Source organism: Bacillus rossius, chromosome 14 (assembly GCF_032445375.1).
Source record: "Bacillus rossius redtenbacheri isolate Brsri chromosome 14, Brsri_v3, whole genome shotgun sequence".
In the NCBI taxonomy this organism is placed as follows: Eukaryota; Metazoa; Arthropoda; class Insecta; order Phasmatodea; family Bacillidae; genus Bacillus; species Bacillus rossius.
The window spans coordinates 15,763,972-15,786,902 of record NC_086341.1 but is presented as its reverse complement, the minus strand read 5'-3'; the positions used below and the strand labels follow the sequence as shown (position 1 = coordinate 15,786,902).

Sequence of the window (22,931 nt, the reverse complement as noted above, 5' to 3'; positions counted from 1 at the left end):
GCAATAATTAATTGACATCAAAATCCCACTAACCCAACGTAAATAACTCAAAATTTACAAGTATAATAAATTATGCTATTGAAAAAAAAAAAATTATCTTTACAAACACAAGTGAATGAAGTGTAAATAATGTAACAAAACTTTAATGTACATAAACAGCGTTATTTATTCTAAACCTACTTATCTTCACCTTTACCACGAAATTAAAAAAAAGAGAACAATAACGGTGTCTTATTTTCTTATTATTCATTTACTACTTTATGTCTGAAATAACAACAATTAAATAACTGATGTCATTATGTACTTTTTATTTTCCACCGGTTTTAAATACGAAACTTTTTTTCCCCTAGCCAAATCATGGCGGCAAATATATAAAAAAATTAAAATTAATTTTTAAAGGAAGAGAATGGAATAAAAAGACCCCATCTTGGTTTTAGAGATTTTTTTTTTCATTCACATAACAATTTTTAATGCTTATTTTAAACATTGGGCTTCGTTAGAAGCATAGTTTACAATTAAATTGAAGTTGACACTGTCTGGCTACTTCAGATAATCTTCTCTGATTCGTCATTGGCTTTCAGTATTGCATTCTTTTTCATGAATAAGAAATGTTGTAATAATACTATAAATACTCACCATGTTATATTCTTTGTAAATCTCTGAATGTGTGATCCTGCTTTAAAAAAGGCAAATTTTCAATACTAAACGATAAAAATTGCTATGGTATAAAAAATGTTGTATTTAGATACCAATATCTCTCTCTTGAAGGAAAACAAGGAAAGCAATAACGGTTAACAAGTATAAATTTTTAAATATTTCAGTGCATTTATCCGATCACAGTTCAGTTGAACTGACGGATAAACTGATCCGTCCCTCATGGCCCGTCTACATCTGCAATGTCCTAAATTGTGTCCGAAGAACACTGATCGTTGATTGGTTCACGTGAGCCTCTGACATCGTGGGTGGTGTGGGCGATTGTACGAATCTCCCTGTTCCGAATACATTGGTCAATTTGAACTATTTATTTTTGCCAACCTGTGTCCTTTAGTGGCAAAGAAGAAGAAGAACACTCGTGATATTTACTATTCCCGGTTCCCGTTTCAAAAGTTAAACAGAAAATAACGGACAGTGTGGCGTGAAGCCAAGAACACCAGGACCGAAATTTTGTTTAGTGCTGACTACTTGAGACCGGCGCTTTTCAAAGGCCGAACACACGAATTCACTTTCGCAGAGGGCTTGGAATTCGTTTATCAGCACTTACTTTTGCCTTACAGGATAAATAAATATTGCTTACTTCCTACGACTTTTGCAAGCTGATTGAATATTCAAAATTTAGCAGCATACTGATTAACAATGCATTAAAACAGAAATAAAAGCATTTATTTTGGTGCTAAGTAGTTATTGCGCACTGGTGACTGCTTTATAAATCAGTGCATTCGGACATAGGACATCGCAGTTGCAGACAATGTGACGTCATTCACGTCGGAAAAAGGACGCGGACCGCCCACATGTTCGGACTGCTTGTTAGAGGGAAAGTCTGAGGGCTCAGGACACAGCCAATTGTCTGGTCAGCTGAGTGAGGCAGCGGGCTCAGGTGATGACTTCGGTCAACCTGAGGCTCTAACACCTTCCTGATCAAAAAAAAAGAGGGGAGTGATCCCCTAACAGCTCTGTCGTAATTTTTACTTGCTATGGAATTAATAAGAGGATCTGTAAGCCACTCCCATTCTACCCTTCAGGGGGTGCCTCCCATTTCAGGTCATTATTTTAAATTTATATTAATCAGGGGTCAACTTTTAGACTTTTTCACTTGTTTAACTTTCACGAATAGATACAGTGCACACGTTTTGCATAACTAGCTGCCAAAGTTACATTTTTTTAAACGTTTTTTTTGGGTTGTACAAATAAGGAGAGAATTTAATTTATTGCAGAACTGAAACTTTTTTAGGTTTGGCTGCAATGCCACTGGCTGCTTCATGATATGGTTTGCATTTCTATCACAAAAAAACTCATTTCATGTTTCTTGGCTGTCAAAATCGTAACAAATATGAGAATTTTGAAATGCCAGGTAAACTTAATTAATATTATCTGGAAAAAAAAATTCAAAAAACATTTCTTGAAGTAGCCAGTGGCATTGCAGTTAAACCTAAAAAGATTCAGTTCTGCAATAAATTAAATTATCCTTGTTTGTACAACCCAAAAACATTAAAAAATGAAACTTTGGCGGCTAATCATGCAAAAAGTATGCGCTGCATATATATTTTTTCATTTCGTGAAAGTTAAACAATTGAAAAAAAACTGGTTGTCTGTAAAGTCGGTTTACGGACGATATTTTAAAGTGACAAAGTCATAACAAATCATTGATGAAATGATTGCATACTTTTATGAATAAAATGGAATCATTTTTATTGAATTATCACTATTTTGTATGGATACAAAGAAGGAGTGAAATGAAATCTACAATTTAATTGATAAATTTACTTTTATTTGCACTCATTAATTCATATATGTTCATAACTTTAACGAAGAGATTATTTTAACTATAACTTTTATACATGTTTGCTATTTAACTTCTTACAATCTGTGTTATTCTGTTAAGGTTAGGACGATGATGGGAAAAGTAGGAAACGAATGGGAGTGTTTCAAGTTTAATGTGCCTCGAAAAAGTCAAATCGATGGTTGTTCCAATCGAGTGGAAGAGAGATAGATGCGGCGCAAGCGTACAATGAGCGTAACGGGACAATGTGCGTAACGGGACACTTTTTCGTGTTTTGCAGCCGGCGTTCATCGATTTATTAGACGTTGTCACGTCAAAAAGTCTACAAGTTTATCTGTGATTACTGTAGATATATGAAATCTCGACCTGAAATGGGAGGCACCCCCTTTAAAGGGCGCCCACGTGGGGGATGGTATGGTACCAAGAGGTTTGGACATAGCTGCCTTGTGGACAGAGAACTGAGAGAAAGGTTTGTTTGTCTCAACAAAATATTTGTTTATATATGGCGAAATAAATATATTTTGTTAATTCAAACAAATATTTTGTGGCAGGAAAGATCTTGTTGACCCAACAAAAATTTTTTTGTCAACTCAAATGTATATTTGGTTAGGTGTAACAAATTATTTTTGTTGTTACTTACCGAGTTTGGTTAAACTAGCAAAATATTTTGTTCCACCAAGTAAATATTTGTTTCGCCATGTAATAAACAAATATTTGTTTGATTAAAACAAACCTTTTTTCTCTGTGAGGGTTCTGAAGCGCCGCCCGGGTGTAACGTGTTCTCCCGCCAGACATCCTGCAGGCGCACAAGTCCAGCAGGATAGCCAGCCTGATCGGCGTGGAGGGCGGCCACAGCATCGGCAACTCGCTGGCGGTGCTCCGTGTGCTGTACGACCTGGGGGTGCGCTACATGACGCTCACCCACACCTGCAACACGCCCTGGTGAGTCCGCACCTGCTCCCTCCTCCCGACGGTACCGAGGGTACCTTTCAAACTTTTCGTGTAGCTGGGTAGACACTGGAAAGGTGCCCTTTTCCGATTTCACGATGGCAAGACAGACGTTTACTGACAATCGTGTGCTCGTCAGTGGAAGTGCGTGCTGTTGTCTCCTCAACCTCTCGACCTAGCCGTGCGCTCACCAGTAACATGCCGCGATTGGAAATGGCGAATCTATTTCCCGGTTCTCGGAACCCATTTTTGGCACTGGTAACAGTGTCAAGCATGTGAAAGACCCATATTTCTCCTAACCAGGACCACACCCTAGCGGGATCATATGCCTGGGGGAGTATTGGTGAATTTTATGAGGTGTGAACCTTAGCGACATGTTGTCCCTGCGCTGAAAGCCCGCACTCTAAGGACGTCATTTCCAAGAAAATGCTGAGGTGGAGGCAGGATGAGCGACAATTCCTTGCGTCGCAAGGCACAGAGTTTTCGCCAGAGCGGTTTCTTTCAAACTGATTGCACGCTACAAAATAATGTCCCAATGTCGGTGGCGACTATGTCGAAAAATAGTGCAAGCTGTATAGTTCATGAATGCCATGGTGTATTTATTTTTGGCAATAAAGTTTCTGCGCGGGAAAGTAAAATATGAAACCTACTTTCGGAACGTCCCTCGTACGTCTGTTTGGCAATTTTATTTTTCACTCAGAAACGGAGCAATTGATCCACATTTTTTTTTTTTCATACAGAAAGTTTATGGGCCAGATAGTGATATATACTACATATAGGTATGAAATTCCATCCATAAGGGAATGAAAAAGGATTAAAATTCAGCCTTATAATAGAACATCCTAGGGGGTGGGTCATATAAACAAACAGTGAGTTTTTGTCATTTATCTATGTCCGCCACACGGTCATATACTAAGGTATAGGCAACTTCCTATCCTTCTCCTTGGCGAAATCCGTCCTCTCAGTGAAGCTCGTGGCTGCTAGCAAACTTAAGACGCTATTTACCGTTTTGTTTAGAACTTCGTCAATATATGGCGTTGCCTTGAATGTGTAACGCGCTATCGTTTGGTGCTTCCGACACATCTTGCCTATAGGGGTTACCTGCCTTCCCACAAAATGAAGCTGAAGATTGGCGTCCCGGTTTGTCTGATGAGCCTTGATGCTCCGAGATTGTGCAATCAATAGGACCTTAAAATCAAAAATTTCCCGTTTTTAAGTCATACAGACTTTATAATGTAACTATTTTTTTTAATGTACTGCAAAAATGTTATTTTGTTAATGAATATTTGGAATGCAGAGTCCCCTAGCTCAGTCGAGTGCAAACCGGTATGAATTAAACACGTGTGCTGGAAGCGTAGTCACAAATGTATGTGCGCTATGAATGGGCGCATGGGTCTAGTTTTTTTCAGAAGAAGAGGCGCCATCACAAGCTGTGACGAACTTCCTGATTTGGGCAATGGTATTTCATCGGAAGAGTTTCTTGAAATTAATTTCACGATACGACAAACGTGTCCATGTTGATGGCGACTATGTATGTGGAAAAATAGCCAAACAATTGTGCTTTTTTTATTACGTTGAATATTTCTGTTTGCAATAAAGCTTTCCTCTGAAAAAAAAAATAAAGACAAAAACCTACTTTCCGAAAGTCCCTCGTATAACCACAGTAGATCGAGACCACCCACCAAAACGTCCCGTGGACAAACTTTGAAGCTACCATTGTGAAAAATTAATTTTCCTGTAGACCTGCTACGATTGATTTTAAGTCACAAGATGGCATAACTAAGAAAAATAATTAAAAGTTCTAACATTCGTAAAACTTCTGTGAGATCCACAAAAGCCATCGGTTTTAATTTACGTACTGGAAAAAAGCTCAGAGAATCATTTAAAATTAGATAGAAATTGCATATTTCGTAGTTCAGTCCCGAATCACGCAAAACTAAACTAAGAAAATTATGTTAAAGTTTATGAATAAATTTACTTAAATGAGAAACTTAAGTGGAAAAAAAAATGTATCTATCTTCACATTTCTAGACACTACAGTATTGAATTGATGTGTGCACTTATTGAATGTTTTTTTTTTTATTTCTGCACTCGAATAAAAAAAAACATTCTTTCAACAAAACGGTATACAACCACGAATGTCGCTGGTATTTGAACGTATGATGTTACATATGTAAAACAGACACGCTGTTTCATTTGTCCACTCGGAATTCGTTCGTTAAGGTTTCTGTTCATCGTTAACTCGTTTTGGGTTTTATTACAGGGCAGATTCTTCCTCGATGGAACACAACACAAAGCACCCAGAGAATAATGGCCTCACTGTGTTCGGCAAGGTAAGCCTAAAGTATTGTAAATTATGATTTGTTTATATTCTCCAATGATTTAAATTAAATCAATAATTTAATTACTGTTGATAGTTACTGTTGATAGTTACTTCAATAAGGACTATTTAATGGTTGAAAAAATCTTAGAAGCCAATTTAAATTAAAACCCTAGCATGACTGAAAAGCATGCAATTGCATTGTATGCAATTGCGAAAAAAAACCGTTTGTACCTAGCCTTTGCAGTTAAGTTTTATTATTTTTAAATTAACCTCCATAAATAAGAAAACAAATGCGTTTTTCCCAAAACTCTTATAAATCACACGAGTTTTTAAACAAATTTTTTATTACTTAATGAATGATACCTTAGAAATAATATTTTTTTCGACTTAGTCCACATGCAAACCTTCAATTAATAAGCGTACTCTACACTTTAACATGCTCTTTGTTCATCCTAGGATTGTATTATAAATATAAATTTCAAGTTTCCTAAAACCATTAAATGAACACTCTTTCAGTTGTTAAAACCATTATATCCATTGTTAAATTGAAAATTAATTTAGCATTATGAGCAGTAATGCGAATTCATAAACACAGAAAAAATTTTTTTGTACTTTTGCAAAAATATTCCTTTGGAAAAGGTTTGCAATACTTCAAAAAAAGATGGTTGTAAATTTGTACAACACACGCACAAGGCTATTTTCGCACAATTATTGAAACACTTTTTTTAAAAGATAAAACTGAGTATTTCTTACAAAAATTGATGTTTCATTCACAATTTTTTTAACGCTCTTGAAGATAATATAATATTCAACAAATTGACTTTTTATTTTGTTTTATCATAAATACTTATTACGTGCGCAGTTAATACTGGAAATCTAGTCACAAGGAACGGTTTACAAATAACTTGCAAGTATTGGAGGTGCATATAATGCATAGTAATGCGAACACACTGGTTCAATGTAAATGCACAAATATTTACAAATATCTGTATTTTACATCAATATTTTTTTTCATTTATATAAAAAATAATAATGGAGTGCAGAGATAAGTGGTGCGCCAGTGGTGCGGATGCAGGGCCGTATTTAGAGGTCTGGAGGCCTCGGGGCAACAGAGGAGCGGAGGCCCCCTGGCCCCAAATTATTTTCCAAATAAAATGAACATTTTTTTCAGTCGAGTTTTCCAATAAATAATTTATTGTGAAATCAAGTAGATTCTCTTAGTATTTTAAAAAAAAACATACATAAATATAATCTGAGACAAGAATTATATGAAATTAAATTTTAATGTTAATGAATATTTCTGTTAATATTTAAAAATAAAATGGACGGTCTCCGGGTAAAAGGTAACAAGTCACATTTTGGTGATTTTTAGAGAACAAGTCACTTAAACTCTTAAGTATACTTAGAATATGTAATGCATTTTTTATCATTGGCAACTATGTTGGTAAATATGTTGGTAAATAAAAGAATAATGCAAGAAGAATTTATTTATTTAAATTCAATTTTTATCTAAGAGTTTTTTGTTTCTCCTGCAAAAATTGAATTCTTGACTTGTTACCTTTTACCCGGAGACTGTCCATATAATCATGTATGTACAAAGTACTGTAGGTGAAGGTAAAACAGCGAAAAAAAGAATATCAAAGGAAAAAAAGATGTTTACTAGTGTTTACTTGTCGGAATTTTAAATACTTTTTTTTCCGAAGTCGCTATTGTGGGGGCCCTCCATTTGTGGAGGCTTTCGCCCCGGTTGCCCTCCCCTAAATCCGGCACTGTGGTTACCGGTTATATTAGGCCTACCTATATAATATAAAATATGAATGCAGCTCCCACCAAAATTTAAAGACTATTAGTATATTTAAATGATAATATTTTGGTAATAAACGAATGGTTTAAAATACTTATTGATTTTAAGAACGCTCCGTTTGTGGGGGGGCCCCGGTTGCCCTCCCCCTGAATCCGGCCCTCGGCGCGGACGAGTCAGTGTTGCTTGTGGTTGTCTGTCGCAGGCGGTGGTGGGAGAGATGAACCGGCTGGGCATGATGGTGGACCTGTCCCACGCCTCCGTGCGCACCATGAGGCGCGCGCTCGCCGTCAGCAAGGCGCCCGTCATCTTCTCGCACTCGTCCGCCTTCGCGCTCTGCAACTCCTCCAGGAACGTGCCCGACGACATCCTCAAGGACCTGGTGGGTGATGCCCCAAGACATCTCTCCCCCTCCCTCTCTGCTTGCAATTCCCGAGACCACTATCTGCTACCACCTCTGCTTGCATTCCCGAGACCACTATCTGCTACCACGCGGGATCCACTGCCTGCATGCCCCCCACCCTCTCCCTCTCTGCTTGCAATTACCGAGACCACTATCTGCTACCACCTCTGCTTGCATTCTCGAGACCACTATCTGCTACCATCTCTGCTTGCAATTCCCGAGACCACTATCTGCTACCACCTCTGCTTGCATTCCCGAGACCACTATCTGCTACAACCACTGCTCGCATTCCCGAGACCACTACCTGCTTCCACGTGGGATCCACTGCCTGCATGCCCCCCACCCTCTCCCACTCTGCTTGCATTCCCGAGACCACTATCTGCTTCCACGTGGGATCCACTGCCTGCATGCCCCCCACCCTCTCCCACTCTGCTTGCATTCCCGAGACCACTATCTGCTACCACCTCTGCTTGCATTCCCGAGACCACTATCTGCTACAACCACTGCTCGCATTCCCGAGACCACTACCTGCTTCCACGTGGGATCCACTGCCTGCATGCCCCCCACCCTCTCCCACTCTGCTTGCATTCCCGAGACCACTATCTGCTTCCACGTGGGATCCACTGCCTGCATGCCCCCCACCCTCTCCCACTCTGCTTGCATTCCCGAGACCACTATCTGCTTCCACGCGGGATCCACTAGCCTGCATGGCACGTTCGATCACGGGCCCTGGACCCAGGATCGGAGACGGGCAAACCCCCCCCCCTCCCCCCCCCCAAATCTTACAGTCACATGCTACATTATAATTGGACAGTCTCCGGGTAAAAGTTAACAAGTCAAGAATTCACTTTTTGCAGGAGAAACAAAAAAACTCTTAGATAAAAATTAAATTTAAATACTTAAATTTTTCTTGCATTATTCTTTTATTTACCAACATATTTACCAACATGGTTGCCAATGTTTTAAAAATGCATTACATATTCTAAATATACTTAAGAGTTTAAGTGACTTGTTGACTAAAAATCACCAAAATGTGACTTGTTACCTTTTACCCGGAGACCGTCCAATTGCATGGTTATTTCTTACCTACACTCTTTTTTAAGAATGTAATCAAAACCTGAAAATACAGGGTAAAATTATGGTTACTATTTTTTATAAGGCCAAACTAATATTTATTTATAAAATATTCAACACGTTTTTCTAGTTTGTAAAAACTTGTAATAGTTAGACATTGAAAAATAATCAGGGTTGGGACCCGGGCCCCTCTAGGCCCCAGGGGTCCACCCAGCCCCACCCTTGTGGGGGCCCCATGACTTTCTGACGTCTTAGGGCGCCGTTATACGGAGCGCCGAACCACTTACAGGTGAACAAAAGTAAACATGTTTACAAACGCGAAAGTGTACGCTGACACACAGCAGAGTTGGTGTGAAGTGTGTTCGACTCCAAAAACCGTTTAATGTGTTGTCGTTCCTATTTATTTGAGCAAGTGTGCCTCTGCCAGAGGCATGCCGTCAGGATCAGTTTCGAAACAGCAGAATATTTACGTGTTGATCCTTTTTGACGTGACAACATCTAATAAATCGATGAACGCCGGCTGCACGCACGAAAAAGGATTACTCATTGTCCCGTTACGCTCATTGTACGCTTGCGCCGCATCTATCTTCCACTCGATTGGCCTATGAATCTACGATTACATTAAATAGGTTAAGGCGGGCTTTTCAGAAGTAGATTTTAAATTTAGTACTTTAACTAAACTCTTTTTTATTAATTAATTTTTTTGGTTATTTTTCCATTTTTCCAAAATAAAGAGCAATAAACAAAAAGGAACACAAAAGAGAATTTAAAAAAAATATTTAGAAATTTTAATATCTAGTTGAACCGCCTAACCGACGTGCAAGGGAATATATTATTTTATGGAGCCAATTGAACATTCCAATTAAACAATCAATTTCATTCAAAAAGTTATAGTAAAAATAATCTGTTCGTTAAAGTAATAAACATATTTGAATTAATGAGTGCAAATAAAAATAAATTTATCAATTAAATTGTAGATTTCATTTCACTCCTTCTTTGTATCCATACAAAATAGTTATAATTCAATAAAAATTATAAATTTTTTTTCCATAAAAGTATGCAATCATTGCATCAATGTTTTGTTATCACGTTGTCACATTAAACTATCGTCCGTAAACCGACTTCATAGACAACCAATTTTTTTTTATTATTGCAGTCAGTAAAATAATACACGAACTTGTGCCAGGAACTATCTTCATCTTGCGTTTTTTCGCAAATGACTGTTTATACTCTCGAAACTCAATAGCCGATCAGAGGCTTGCGTAGAAGAGATGTTCTGAACTACCTTTGCGAACCTGTTTAGGTTGAATGAGAAATGGCCACGAACGAAAAAATCATGTTCAGGCTGTGCGTGACCGCATGCAAAAGTCGAACATGTTTACCTCAAGTAGTTCGGAGTCCCATGTTAACCGCGCTTTTAGTTGGCAGTGCGCATTCTCTCTTCCCAATGCACGATATCTGGCATTAACGTTGTTCTTGTTTCAGTGTGTTCTTTCGCCAGATATACACCATAGATCACAAAAGTTTCACACACAACTTCATAATGTAACGACACGTTTTCTTCGTCATAGTTCAAAATTTATATTTTGTTAAATATAACTTGGAATGAGAATTTCGGAAATACATTTTCTTGTCGTATTTCGCCAAGAGCATCATCTGATCATTTCCATTCTTGCTTATGAAACATGACTGAAAAACGCCATCTTGGTTTCAACCATTTTTTTCATCAAATTTTATTTATTTATTTTGTTAATTTTTTATTATTACTTTCATCAACAAGCTATCATATACTTGTCAAAAGTCAGGCAATGTAAACTTTTATTATTATTTGGACTCGACTGAGCTAGGACACATCTGTCATCTGCTCAACTCCAATCTCCTGCACTCTGTATTCCAAATATTCATTAACAAAATAAAATTTTTGTAGTACATTTGAAAAAAATTAGTTTCATTATTAAGTCTGTAGGACTTAAAAACGGGAAATTGTGATTGTGCAATCAATGGGGCCTTAAATAAATCAACTAATGCTACCAGCGAGGAATAAACTATACTGAAATAGAAGAGAAATTTCATCATCAATTAAATCATCCAATCATAACATTGTTTTTTATTTTACTAAATTTGAAAGGGGTGGGGGTAAATACACAATATAGTTGTAATAAAAATGAATACCTTAACATTTTAGTGTCAATGTACCGAAATGGGTCTATTGCCCTTGGAACGAGGATTAACGTCACGAAGCCGCAATTTGTACCGCGCTATCGTTTGGTGCATCCATCACATCTTGCCTAGGGGTTACCTGCCTTCCCATAAAATGAAGCTGAATATTGACGTCCCCGATATTGCTGATGCGTAGCCTTGATGTGTCAACTTAAAATAAAAAAAAATGGTGTGGCTGTATCATGGACACGGCCGTGTGTTGTACGCGAATACGTTTACGTAACAGGTAATATTTTCTATACAAAATATAAAATACGCTATAATTTATTTTAACCCCATAGATATTCACTGTAACCATTTGACACTAATGTTTTATATGTGCAATCGATAGATTTTGACGAGAGCTGGCGATTGAAACCCAAACGAACGTCGTAGCTTCTTAGAGTCAAAGGTTATACTAAATGGAAGTCTCGAAACGCAGCAAAATGATCTCAAAATGGCGGCGCTTCTCCCCTCCACCGCACGCGATTCGTCACAGTCCTCACTTAGCGTAACGAAATTCTTTGTTCCTTTAGCTATCCAGTTGGTATAATTAATTTTCGGATGGAGATGATAGATGTGTAGCTGCAACACCAGACTGTATCCCCCGATTTTGTTATCATTCGTTTTTTCGAATTGCCTCCCAATATGGAAGCAATTTTAAAGACGTATTCACGTCAAAATTGCAATGCCTGTGACTTGAACATTTTCCTCGCTGAATGACGCGCGCGTGTGTGTGTGTGTGTGTAGGTGTGTGTGCAGGGCCGGATTTATAGTTCTGGAGGCCTCGGGGCAACAGAGGAGCGGAGGCCCCCTGGCCCCGAATTATTTTCCAAATAAAATGAACAATTTTTTTTCAGTCGAGTTTTCCAATAAATAATTTATTGTGAAATCAAGTAGATTCTCTAAGTATTTAAAAAACATACATAAATATAATCGGAGACAAGAATTAAATGAAATTAAATTTTAGTGTTAATGGATATTTCTGTTAATATTTAACAATAATACAATCACGTATGTACAAAGTACTGCAGGTAAAGGTAAAACAGCGAAAAAAATAATATCAAAGGGAAAAGATGTTTACTAGTGTTTACTTGTCGGAATTTGTGAAGGCCCCGGGGCTTTCGCCCCAGTTGCCCTCCCCTGAATCCGGCCCTGTGTGTGTGTGTGTGTCACTCGCCCCTCGGGGGTTGTTCCAGGCCGTGAACGGGGGACTGGTGATGGTCACGTTCTACAACTTCTTCGTGAAGTGCGGGCCGTCGGCCACAGTCGCCGACGTCGCGGGTGAGTGACGTAAGCTGCCTTGCGAAAGGGTGGGGACAGGACCGGAGGAACATGTTCCCCTCGCTTGTCTCTGCTTCTTCAGGCCCGTCCTGCAAGCGGCACTGAAACGGAGACGTTCTCTCCCGGAACATTCCGCCATCGCGTCCGCTGCTGCTTCCGAGAAGCCTAAGGCCTGTTCCACAATGACACGGAAACGGAACAGACGGAAACGGAGACGAAAACGGAGTATTGTTCCGTTCCGTCCGTATTTTTCTCGTTCTACAATTCACGGACCCGTAAGAAATCTTGGCCAATAAGAAAGAGCGAGCGTGACGTAACTGAAAACTACGAGTATCAAGTGAACTACCTGTTAAATCGAAATGTATGGTTGTTAACTTGGTGATGTAGTAAGTCGATTTGTTTTTTTTTTTTTTGCGTTGTGGCGGTGGTAAAGTAGTCCTCCTCCGTCTTGTCATATATAACAGGTATATCTTTAACAATGAAAATTAAAAGTTCATCAAAATTCGTCATGATGAAACCCACGTGCACAATTCAAATTTCAATACAAATCTTGTTTTGTTGTTCACGCATAAAAAAAGGTAGTCGAGAAATACGAAAAACAACATTAGTCAAAATTAATATCTTAATTAACATGCACGCGCAACTGTAGCTTGACAACTGCAGTGAATAAATAACGTGCTCATATTGGTCTAACGGAATAACGTAAACGGAAGACTTCAGCACTGCTGAGCAGGTCCGTACGGGTCCGTCTCCGTTTGCGTGCTATTGTAGAAGCTCTGTTCCGTGAAATCCGTCTTCGTTTCCGTGTTCCGTCTCCGTTTCCGTGTCATTGTGGAACGGGCCTAAGATGTCCATCAAGTTCTGTCCCTGCCCGAACACGCCCGAACAATTCACCTTCGGCCAACCTCGGGATTTGTTTTATTTTGCGCGCAGGAAAAAATGAATTCAAATATTAAAAGTGGTTCGGTTAGGTTAGCTAAATTAAAACACTTTAAAACACTATGGACGGTTAGTTAGGTTAGTATAGCTACATTAAAATAAACAGAGAAATATAAATATATGTAAATAAACCCGAGGTTGGCCGAAGGTGAATTTTTTGGGCGTGTTCGGACAGGGATAGAACTTGATGTACATCTTAGGCTTCCCGCTGCTTCCAAATTGCACGCGAACCGAACGCAACAATTGGCAAACCCATGAGATTGCATTTCAAGGTTACGAAATATTGATTCAACTATAGAATACGTTATGCTTTTGAGATCTTAGCACGGGCAGAATGTACATGCACAATAAAAATAGACGACAACTTTATCCTTTTACTTGAATCAAAATTTAACGTATTTATAAGCAAAAACAAACTCGGCTTCTATTGATCGCACGGAGCCAATCGGTCTCCGTCTGCACGGAACCCTGTCCCGTGAGATGCGTCTCCGCTTACGTGATCCGTCTCCGTTTCCGTGCCGCTGTAGAACGGGTCTCATACGAATATATTCCGATCTCGGATGACATTTCGCATGCTTTAACTTTTGAAACAATAGGGAGGTCTTCGTGAGATTTCGGAAAACCACGCCCAACTTCTTCGGTAGCCTAAAATTCACAGGGATGTAAGCCACAACCACAACACGAACAGTTCCGTAGTTTACTGAAGAAGGTTAAGTTAGGTTAGGTAAGTATGATAAAAATAATAATAATAATAGTTCTTTATTTTTTGGAAGTGTAAATTAGGATAGGTTAGATTATCTTAACTAAAATTAAATGTTATTTAGGTTAGGTTAGCGTAATTTAAAATATTCTATGGCCGGTAAAAATATATAAATCCTTTCAATATGTAATTTTTTTTTTTCACGCGCAACCGGCTAACTTCGGAGAACTTCGGTACTGTTCGGGTGAGCCTTTCATTCCTGTGAACTGTAGGCTTCTCCAATTCCTTGAATTTCTTGATAAAAGCTTTGGACTGTTGATGTTATCTTCATCTCTAGGCAACGCCTATTGAATGCTTTATCCAGCTCTTGACAACGGCTATTACATTGTTAATGCTTTATTCACTTTCGGATGATATTATTATATAAGACAGGTTATATATAAATAAACTTATACATAATACTAGCTACAATACCCGGAGTTGCCCGGGCTGAACACAAGGTGATATATTGTCCGCGAGCAAAACGGATAACGCTATATGACATTGTGGTGGACATAGAGGAATAACACAAATTTGCTGTTTATATGCCTATGTAATATGATTTTCTTTTTACCCAGGCGATCGGTTGAACGGTATAGAAGTTGATCCGCTGCAGCGACATCTAGCGGCGAGTTAAAAAAAAATTATGGATAGCATAAAAAACTTCTCCTTGAAAAAAAAACACTTCGATGTGCCAACTTTCATGGCGATCGGTTAAACGGTGTCGGAGTTTATCAACGTCATACATTCATGCCAACATCCTATTTTATATATAAATAATAAACTCTTCACGATGCGTAAAGCCCGGGCAACACCGGGTACTTCAGCTTTGGATAGGCCCGTTTCTAGGAGATCTTTAGGGGAGGGGGTAGAATGTTTATGGAATACCCCAAAGGAAATGGCAGAGGGGTGTTTGGGGGGGGGGGGGTTCTGAGAGTACAAACTAAAAAAAAATTACTCCAACATTTCTTGCAGTCGATAACAACTGACTGGTACAACCAACCATACAGTAGATATATTTCATCCGTCCGTCAAAACTGTAAGTTTTTCCAAGCTTTTGACAGAAGGATGTAATTTTTCCGGGCCATCTGATTGGCGGCTTGTCACGCTTCAGTAATACGCCTCTAGTTTTAACCAGTGATAAATAACGATTATTGTTATTTCTCGACGTTAGCAAGTCACAAGTTAGCTTAGTGTAAGAATAAATGCTGTTTATTTAACAAAAAAAAATATTTATTTGTGACGTGAAATAAAAGTTAATATCGATAATTAATGTAATTATGAAATATAGTTAGTTTTCCTGAACCATCAAACGTTTTATCTGAAATCTTTTTAACACAAAACAAGTTAACAAAATAACTTAACTAGCACCTACATACGATCTTTATGACTACAGTGTTCAAATCATTAGGTCTAAGATTAATATAGTTGTGGTGTGTATTTACCTCTCCAGATCACATCACCTACATTCGAAACTTAATAGGAGTGGACCACATCGGAGTTGGAGGAGACTTCGATGGAATCAATAGGTGAGATGCTGCCTTACTTCGTAATGTCATCAAGCTATCCAATAGGTGGCTACACCAGTACCCCAGAACTACACGCTTGATTTAAATGACGACAAGCATGACAAATTTCAATAAGATATTCTCTGGAACTTACTTGACATTTGGCGCCATCTATCGGGAGTGGGCACAACTTCTCAAGTCCATTGACCAAAGCAGAATTTCTGTATTAATACAGAAATTATTTTTGTAATACTGCTGTTATATTCATTGTAACTGCACAGAGGACACATCTATCAACATCATCATCATCATCATCATCATCATCATCAACTGCTTACAGCCTGTGGACGGGTCAGCAAAGTAAAATGCCTGCATCTTCCTCCTTTCAGTCTATTGAATTCTTCTCTTCTATCTCATGCACTCCTTTAACTGTCTGCTATTCCCTCCGCCACCCTTGGTCTTCCTCGTGGCCTTCATCCTGCGTACTTCGACTTCATCATTTCCACATTCTTCGGACATGACCCTACACTACCATCTTCATTACTGATCCTCCAACGCTCGAATTCAAGTCCTGCACTCCTGCTCCTTCTAACACCGTCTCGTTCCTAATCCCGTCTCGCCTCGCGACTGCCAACGTACTGACAGATTTTAATGCAATTTCTCGGAATTACGCCATTGCATTTTCTGCTTTTTTTTAAATGAGAAAAATTCATAAATGCAAAAAAAAAAAGCCTAAATCAAATAGAATTATTTTTTTTCTGTTTGATATTTTAAGTTTGAATGTGTTCCCTATGTGCTGTCGTCATTGTGTGTTTGTCCGTAGCCCATGTTTAGATTCATCGTTTGGTTTGTCTGTTTGACATATGCTGTCGTTAAGCTCATTGTACGCTTGCGCCGCATCTATCTCTCTGCCACTCGATTTGCTTTTGCGTCCGAGGAGAAGAAAGACGGCGGCAGCACACAACTTACATCTACACGTGAAATGTTCCGTCGACTGGTTACAAAGTGAAGCGAACAGTCAATGTGGTTTTCATTGCTTATTACAACAACAATTTCGGCAATAAAGGTTGATTATTCTTGCATTTTTAAAAATCTTAATTACTAGTATAATTTCAAGTATTTACCTATTCTTTTATTATTAAAATGAAAATGATTCAATTTTATTTCATAAAAAAAGTATGCAATCATTTCACCAATGTTTTGTTTTTGTTATGACGTCGTCACGTTAAACTATCGTCCGTAAACCGACTTTACAGACAACCACATATTTTTTTTTTCTTCTCTTTTTTTCTTATTTTGCGTTTGTGAATATTTTCTCCACGACGAACAGTGCAGAACTGCAAGAAATTGCGTTGAATCTAAAAATCTCCCCCTCAAATTGGCACGAGTGGTTTCGAAGGAAGGGGCGCGGACCTGCGAGAGAGACATACACAGCGGGTGTTGTTCCTTGTCTGGCTGTCGAGGACGCCGCGGGGGCTGGAGGACGTGTCCATGTACCCGGAGTTGTTCGCGGAGCTGCTGCGCTCCGGCAACTGGACCGTGGACGACCTCAAGAAGGTGGCGGGGCTCAACGTGCTGCGCGTGTTCGCCGGCGTGGAGCAGGTAGGCCCCTCCTGCACCTCCTACCCCTACCCCCTAACACACACACACAGATAGACAGGGAACCCGAGCAGTGGCGTAGCCAGGATTTGTGTATGGGGGGTGTTAAGAAGCATGCCCCCCCCCCCCCCCAGTATGAAAGCGGGTGTGGTCCGGGTGTCCTCCCCCGGGAAAATTTGGATTTTAAGGTGTAAAATAGTGCTATTTTAGCAGTTTTCGGTACTTAAATTTTAATATTGTAATGGTAAAATTTTTTATTAATTTTAATATGAAATTTGTTTGAGTGATGAATAAGAAATTAATTAAAGATTTGTTGCTAAGGGGGGGGGGGGGGTTGAACCCCTAACCCTCCCCCCCCCCGGCTACGCCCCTGAACCCGAGACCATGCTTCGGCACACTTCCCCCCCCCCCCCCTCGGACACGCGCCATTGCAAGGTCTGCACCGTTGTTTTAATGGCAGCATTTAATGGAGCAGGCAATGGTACGAGAAGATGGAAATACCAAGTAAGGCCAATACGAGAACTACAGCAGCTGGAATGGCTAAAGGCTAAAGGCATAAGCGCGGCTCCAGAAAGGGGGGGGGGGGGCGTTGGGGTCGATAACCTCTCCCGAGACCAATTTTTATTGATTAGTGTGTATATTCATGTTTACTTAATTATTTAATTTCATATTTTAAACTTTTTATCTCATCAAAAGTTGCATGGAGCTACTAAGGTTCTGTATTTGAAACCTGTAATTTGTAAATAATATTCCAAGGCCAACATCTGACCACTTTCATTTTATTGCAACTACGACCTTTCTTTGTGCGATAGTCCCTCCCGAAAAGTCATCCTGAAGCCGCCATTGGCTAAAGGCTAAAGGCTAAAAGCTAAAAGCTAAAATCTAAAGGTTAAAGGCTAAAGGCTAAATGATCAAGAGGAAAGCGCAATGCAATGTCAATTGATAGAAAATCCCCCACGCTGGTGCCGAACGGACATTGCTTACCAACACCATTAGTGCTATAATTACTTCCATAGTGGGAGGAAATTAAAAAAATAATAAAAGAATGATAAAAATCGGGTGGGGGGAATACAATGTTTGGTGTTGCTGCTACATATCTAATTATCTCCATCCGAAAATTTAATCACGCCAACTGGATAGCTAAAGGATCAAAGGAATTCGTGAACGCCAAGTGAGGGCTGTGACGCATCGCGCGCGGTGGAGGGGGGAAGCGCCGCCGTTTTGAGGTGTTTTTTTTTTTTACTGCGTTTAGAGATTTCCATTTAAGTATAACTTTTGACTCGGAGAAGCTACGACGTTCTTTTGAATTTCGATCGTCAGCTCTCGTCAAAAGCTATCCATTGCATGTGTAAAACATTAGTGTGAAATAGTTACAGTGAATGTACAGGTGTCAAAATAAAAAATAGCGTCTTTTATGTTTTGTATAGAAAATATTTACCTGTTACGTACACGTATTCACGTATAACACACGGCCGTGTCCATGACACAGACACACCCCATTTTTTTTTCTCTCGAGGAAACGCAAACCCACACAAAGCAAGCCTAAATCAGCTGATGTCAAACAGATAAACCCAACGATTGAACCCAAACAGGTACTATGGACAACAAAACGACGACAGCGCAGACGAATACATTAAAACTTGAAATTTATCAGACAGCACAAGAATTCTGCGGAAGGAATTTATTCATAGAGGAAAAAAAATTGGTTTACTGTAAAGTCGGTTTATAGACGATAGTTTAACATGACAACGTCATAACAAAACATTGGTGAAATGATTGCATACTTTTATCAATAAAATTGAATCATTTTTATTGAATTATCACTATTTTGTATGTATACAAAGAAGGAGTGAAATGAAATCTACAATTTAATTGATAAATTCACTTTTATTGACACTCATTAATTCAAATATTTTTATTTTTTAACGAACAGATTATTTTAACTATAACTTTTATACGTGTTTGCTATTTAACTTCTTCCAATCTGTGTTATTCTGTTAAGGATAGGACGATGATAGGAAAAGTAGAAAACGAATGGGAGTGTTTCAAGTTTGATGTGCCTCGAAAAAGTCAAATCGATGATTGTTCCAATCGAGTGGAAGAGAGATAGATGCGGCGCAAGCGTACAATGAGCGTAACGGGACAATATGCGTAACGGGACTATGTGCGAAACGGGACTATGTGCGTAACGGGACTATGTGCGTAACGGGACAATTTGCGTAACAGGACACTTTTTCGTGCGTGCAGCCGGCGTTCATCGATATATTATACGTTGTCACGTCAAAAATAAATAAATAATAACAGCACGGACGAACACAGTGGAGTAACGACGACGACGACACAACGCAGGCAGACAACAAAACCTGAGCAAAGCAGCAAATATACGAACACTGCGTTGAAGATGAACGGATATTTTTTGGACAACGCTGACTCACACAGTATAGGTTTCCTACGACGAATAATTTGCGACGTTTCGTTGAACTTGCATCTGTTCCCGTCGTAGGACACAGGAAAACAGTGCAAAACTGCAATGGCGCATGTCCAAGAAATTTTGTCTAATCAAAATTTCCCTCTTTGCATGAATCATTTAAAGGACGTACCTGAAACCATTTTTTTTTTTTTTGCGCGGCGTGTGACGCTGTCTGTTGGGTGGGCCCATGACTACTAGCAAAAAAGAAAAAAAAAAAACACCTCAGGCTGGAATGCTAGTTTTAAAATTATATATTTACCACTTGACCAATAATTGATTAGTAAAAGATAATTCAGTTGTGTGAAGAAAAAAAACACTTAAATCTATTTTGAAATATAAAACATGTTGTATACAAACGAGTAGGAGATGAAAAATTTCCTCTGGTATGCCACACCACGAAGATGAAGTGAATTAATTTTCACTGGTTTTCTTTGCCTGATAAAAGCTTGTGCATTCCTTCTCACAATCGATGTAGCTATGTTAGTAATATATTATGAAAGGTACTATCTAGTGGTTGGGTACAAAAGTTAGTAGGCCTGCTTAAAAAACACTAGGTGTCAGTTTCGGCAGATACGTTTCTCCCCCATGGTCAACCAGACATCGCTACTCTTTTTTTTTTTTTATGTGTAACATCTTTGCTCTCGGTGTATGGCATCTGGAGGACGGAAATGCGTAACAGGAAGCAGGTAGAAGCGCGCGGTGCGACATAGGTACAGCTAGCGCTCTTGCAGCAGCGTGTCGGCGTGCGCAAACAATTCCGTTGCGTATGACGAGAGAGAGAGAGAGAGAGAGAGAGAGAGAGAGAGAGAGAGAGAGAGAGAGAGAGGAAGAGAAAGAAAACGCAGCGGTTTACCGTTCGTTCCGCTAACAGCAGTCTTGAACAACGCTACACAATTCCTTGTGGCTTTTATAATATGTTATAAATACGTTGTAAAATAGTAATAATATATAATATAAATTCAATAATTTTATAAGTTCATTAAAATATGTGTTGTGTTCATGTATGTTATGAGTTAAATGATACACATTACTTGTTATTTCGTAAAAATATGTATTTATTAATTTTTTTAGTGATACCTACTGTACTTAAAACATTTTTTTTCCAAGACGTCAGACATGCGTTAAAATACCCTTTTAAATTTCTATTCATTTTTTTTTAATTTTTGGACATCTCATCTTGTTAAAAAATTATCAAACAGTTAAAACCACAAAGTTTCCCTTTGGCTTTGTGAACTTTTGTTCGCGCCATCCGCCACAGATGGCAGCACCGTGGTTTATTTTTACACATTTCCGTCCCTTTGACTTTCATTCGCGTTGACGAAATGACTGCCACAAAAACGCCGTGTACCGAGAGCCAAGATGTTGCACATAAAAAGTAAAAAATAAATAACTAGCTTCACAAGACCAGGTGCAGTCAAGAGTGGATACTGCGGCGCCGAGAAGCCTAAGATTTACATCAAGTTCTGTCCCTGCCCGAACACGCCCGAATATTCTTCACCTTCGGCCAACCTCGGGATTTGTTTTTTTTTTTATTTTTGCGCAGGAAAAAATGTAAATTCAAATATTAAAAGTGGTCGGTTTAGGTTAGATACATTGAAAACACTTTAAAAACACCATGGACGGTTGGTTAGGTTAGTACAGCTACGTTAAAATAAACAGAGAAATATAAATATATATGTATAAATAAACCGGAGGTTGGCCGAAGGTGAATTGTTCGGGCGTGTTCGGGCAGGGACAGAGCTTGATGTACATCTTATCCAGTACTGGACAAATAGCAAAGCGGACCACGAGTCCAAGTGCCCAACCCCCGCAAGGTAGACTCTTTTCTACTCTGTCCAACACTTCATCCAGACCATCCTCTGTCTCCTGTAAATTCCTACACGTAATGCATGCCAATTTGTATTCCGCATGAATTTGCCCAGGGTTTTCCCTGTGTCTATGCAGGTTTCATCTGGGCCCAACCTATCTCTAGTTATAGTCTAGATTTAAGAGTGAGGGGAGTTAGTCATGGCGCCAATCGCTGCCATGGCTGGCCAATCCCCTCCTAGCACATGATGCATGCGACCCTCTCCCTGCACGGCTAACCCCAGCATGACTAGGCGTATAGGCTTCGGCCTGAGACGCACCTAGGTCCCTCCCTAACCCGGACCCCTCCAAAATACACTTAGTTTTAGTTAGGTTAGGGGAAAAAAATGTAAATCTTAGGCTTCCCCCTCCTCTACATTATTTCCCTTCTTTATCCCTTATTCGTCGTGCCGCTCCCTCCCCTTTCACAAGCTCCGCCCAAGTGACCGTCATCTGCGATCGGGTTCTGCGCACATTGGCCTTGGTGTTGTTCCAGGCGAATTCTAAACTGATACTAAAGTACTTGATACTTGAATAGTGTACTCGTTTGCAGTACTTGTGGACAGGCGTGTATCAGTTACAAAGTAGCAGAATGATACTCTGCAACCCACCTCTAGTTGCAGTTGCAGTTGCAGTTGTAGTTGCTGGACGGTCGCAGGTGCGGGACTCGCTGCGCCGGGCCGGCGCGCTGCCCTCGGAGGAGCTGATGCCCGAGCCGGCCGCCGACCAGCGACCCGGGTGCAGCTTCGACGTGGACGGGGCCGAGCGCGAGACGGAGCTGTGATGACGTCCTCCTCTCTTCCCCCGTGCGACGTCAGTCCGCCGGAGGAGCGCCGCAGTCGAGAAACATTTGGAAACCTCGCTGTCGCGAGCACGTTGACTCCCGTTATACCGTTATATAGACGTCCGTTATGAATAAACACTGATCCAGGATAAGTATAACAACAATCTGACTCTCTTTATAACGACACTGACTCCCATTATAACGGCATACTGACACCCGTTATAACGAATTATTGACTCCCGTTAAACCGTTATATAGACGTCCGTTATGAATAAACACTGATCCCGGATATAACAACAATCTGACTCTCTTTATAACGACACTGACTCCCGTTATCATCATACTGACATCCGTTATAACAAATTATTGACTCCTGTTGTAATGACTTATTGACTCCCGTTATACCGTTATATAGACGTCCGTTATAAATAAACACTGATCCCGGATATAACAACAATCTGACTCTCTTTATAACGACACTGACTCCCGTTATAACATCATACTGACATCCGTTATAA

The 22,931-nt window shown here is 39.6% G+C and overlaps 1 protein-coding gene across 1 annotated transcript in view; it reads left to right on the top strand.

The window, feature by feature from the left end:
• LOC134539007 (dipeptidase 1-like) overlaps positions 1–22,413 on the top strand; it is a 48,216-nt gene extending 25,803 nt beyond the window's left edge. The window contains exons 5-11 of the mRNA XM_063380671.1: positions 3,289–3,439; positions 5,709–5,778; positions 7,775–7,951; positions 12,445–12,529; positions 15,661–15,736; positions 17,179–17,317; positions 22,288–22,413. Coding sequence (XP_063236741.1) covers positions 3,289–3,439; positions 5,709–5,778; positions 7,775–7,951; positions 12,445–12,529; positions 15,661–15,736; positions 17,179–17,317; positions 22,288–22,413 — 824 coding nt within the window. The remainder of the gene's footprint in view (positions 1–3,288; positions 3,440–5,708; positions 5,779–7,774; positions 7,952–12,444; positions 12,530–15,660; positions 15,737–17,178; positions 17,318–22,287) is intronic.
• Positions 22,414–22,931: the final 518 nt, after the last annotated feature.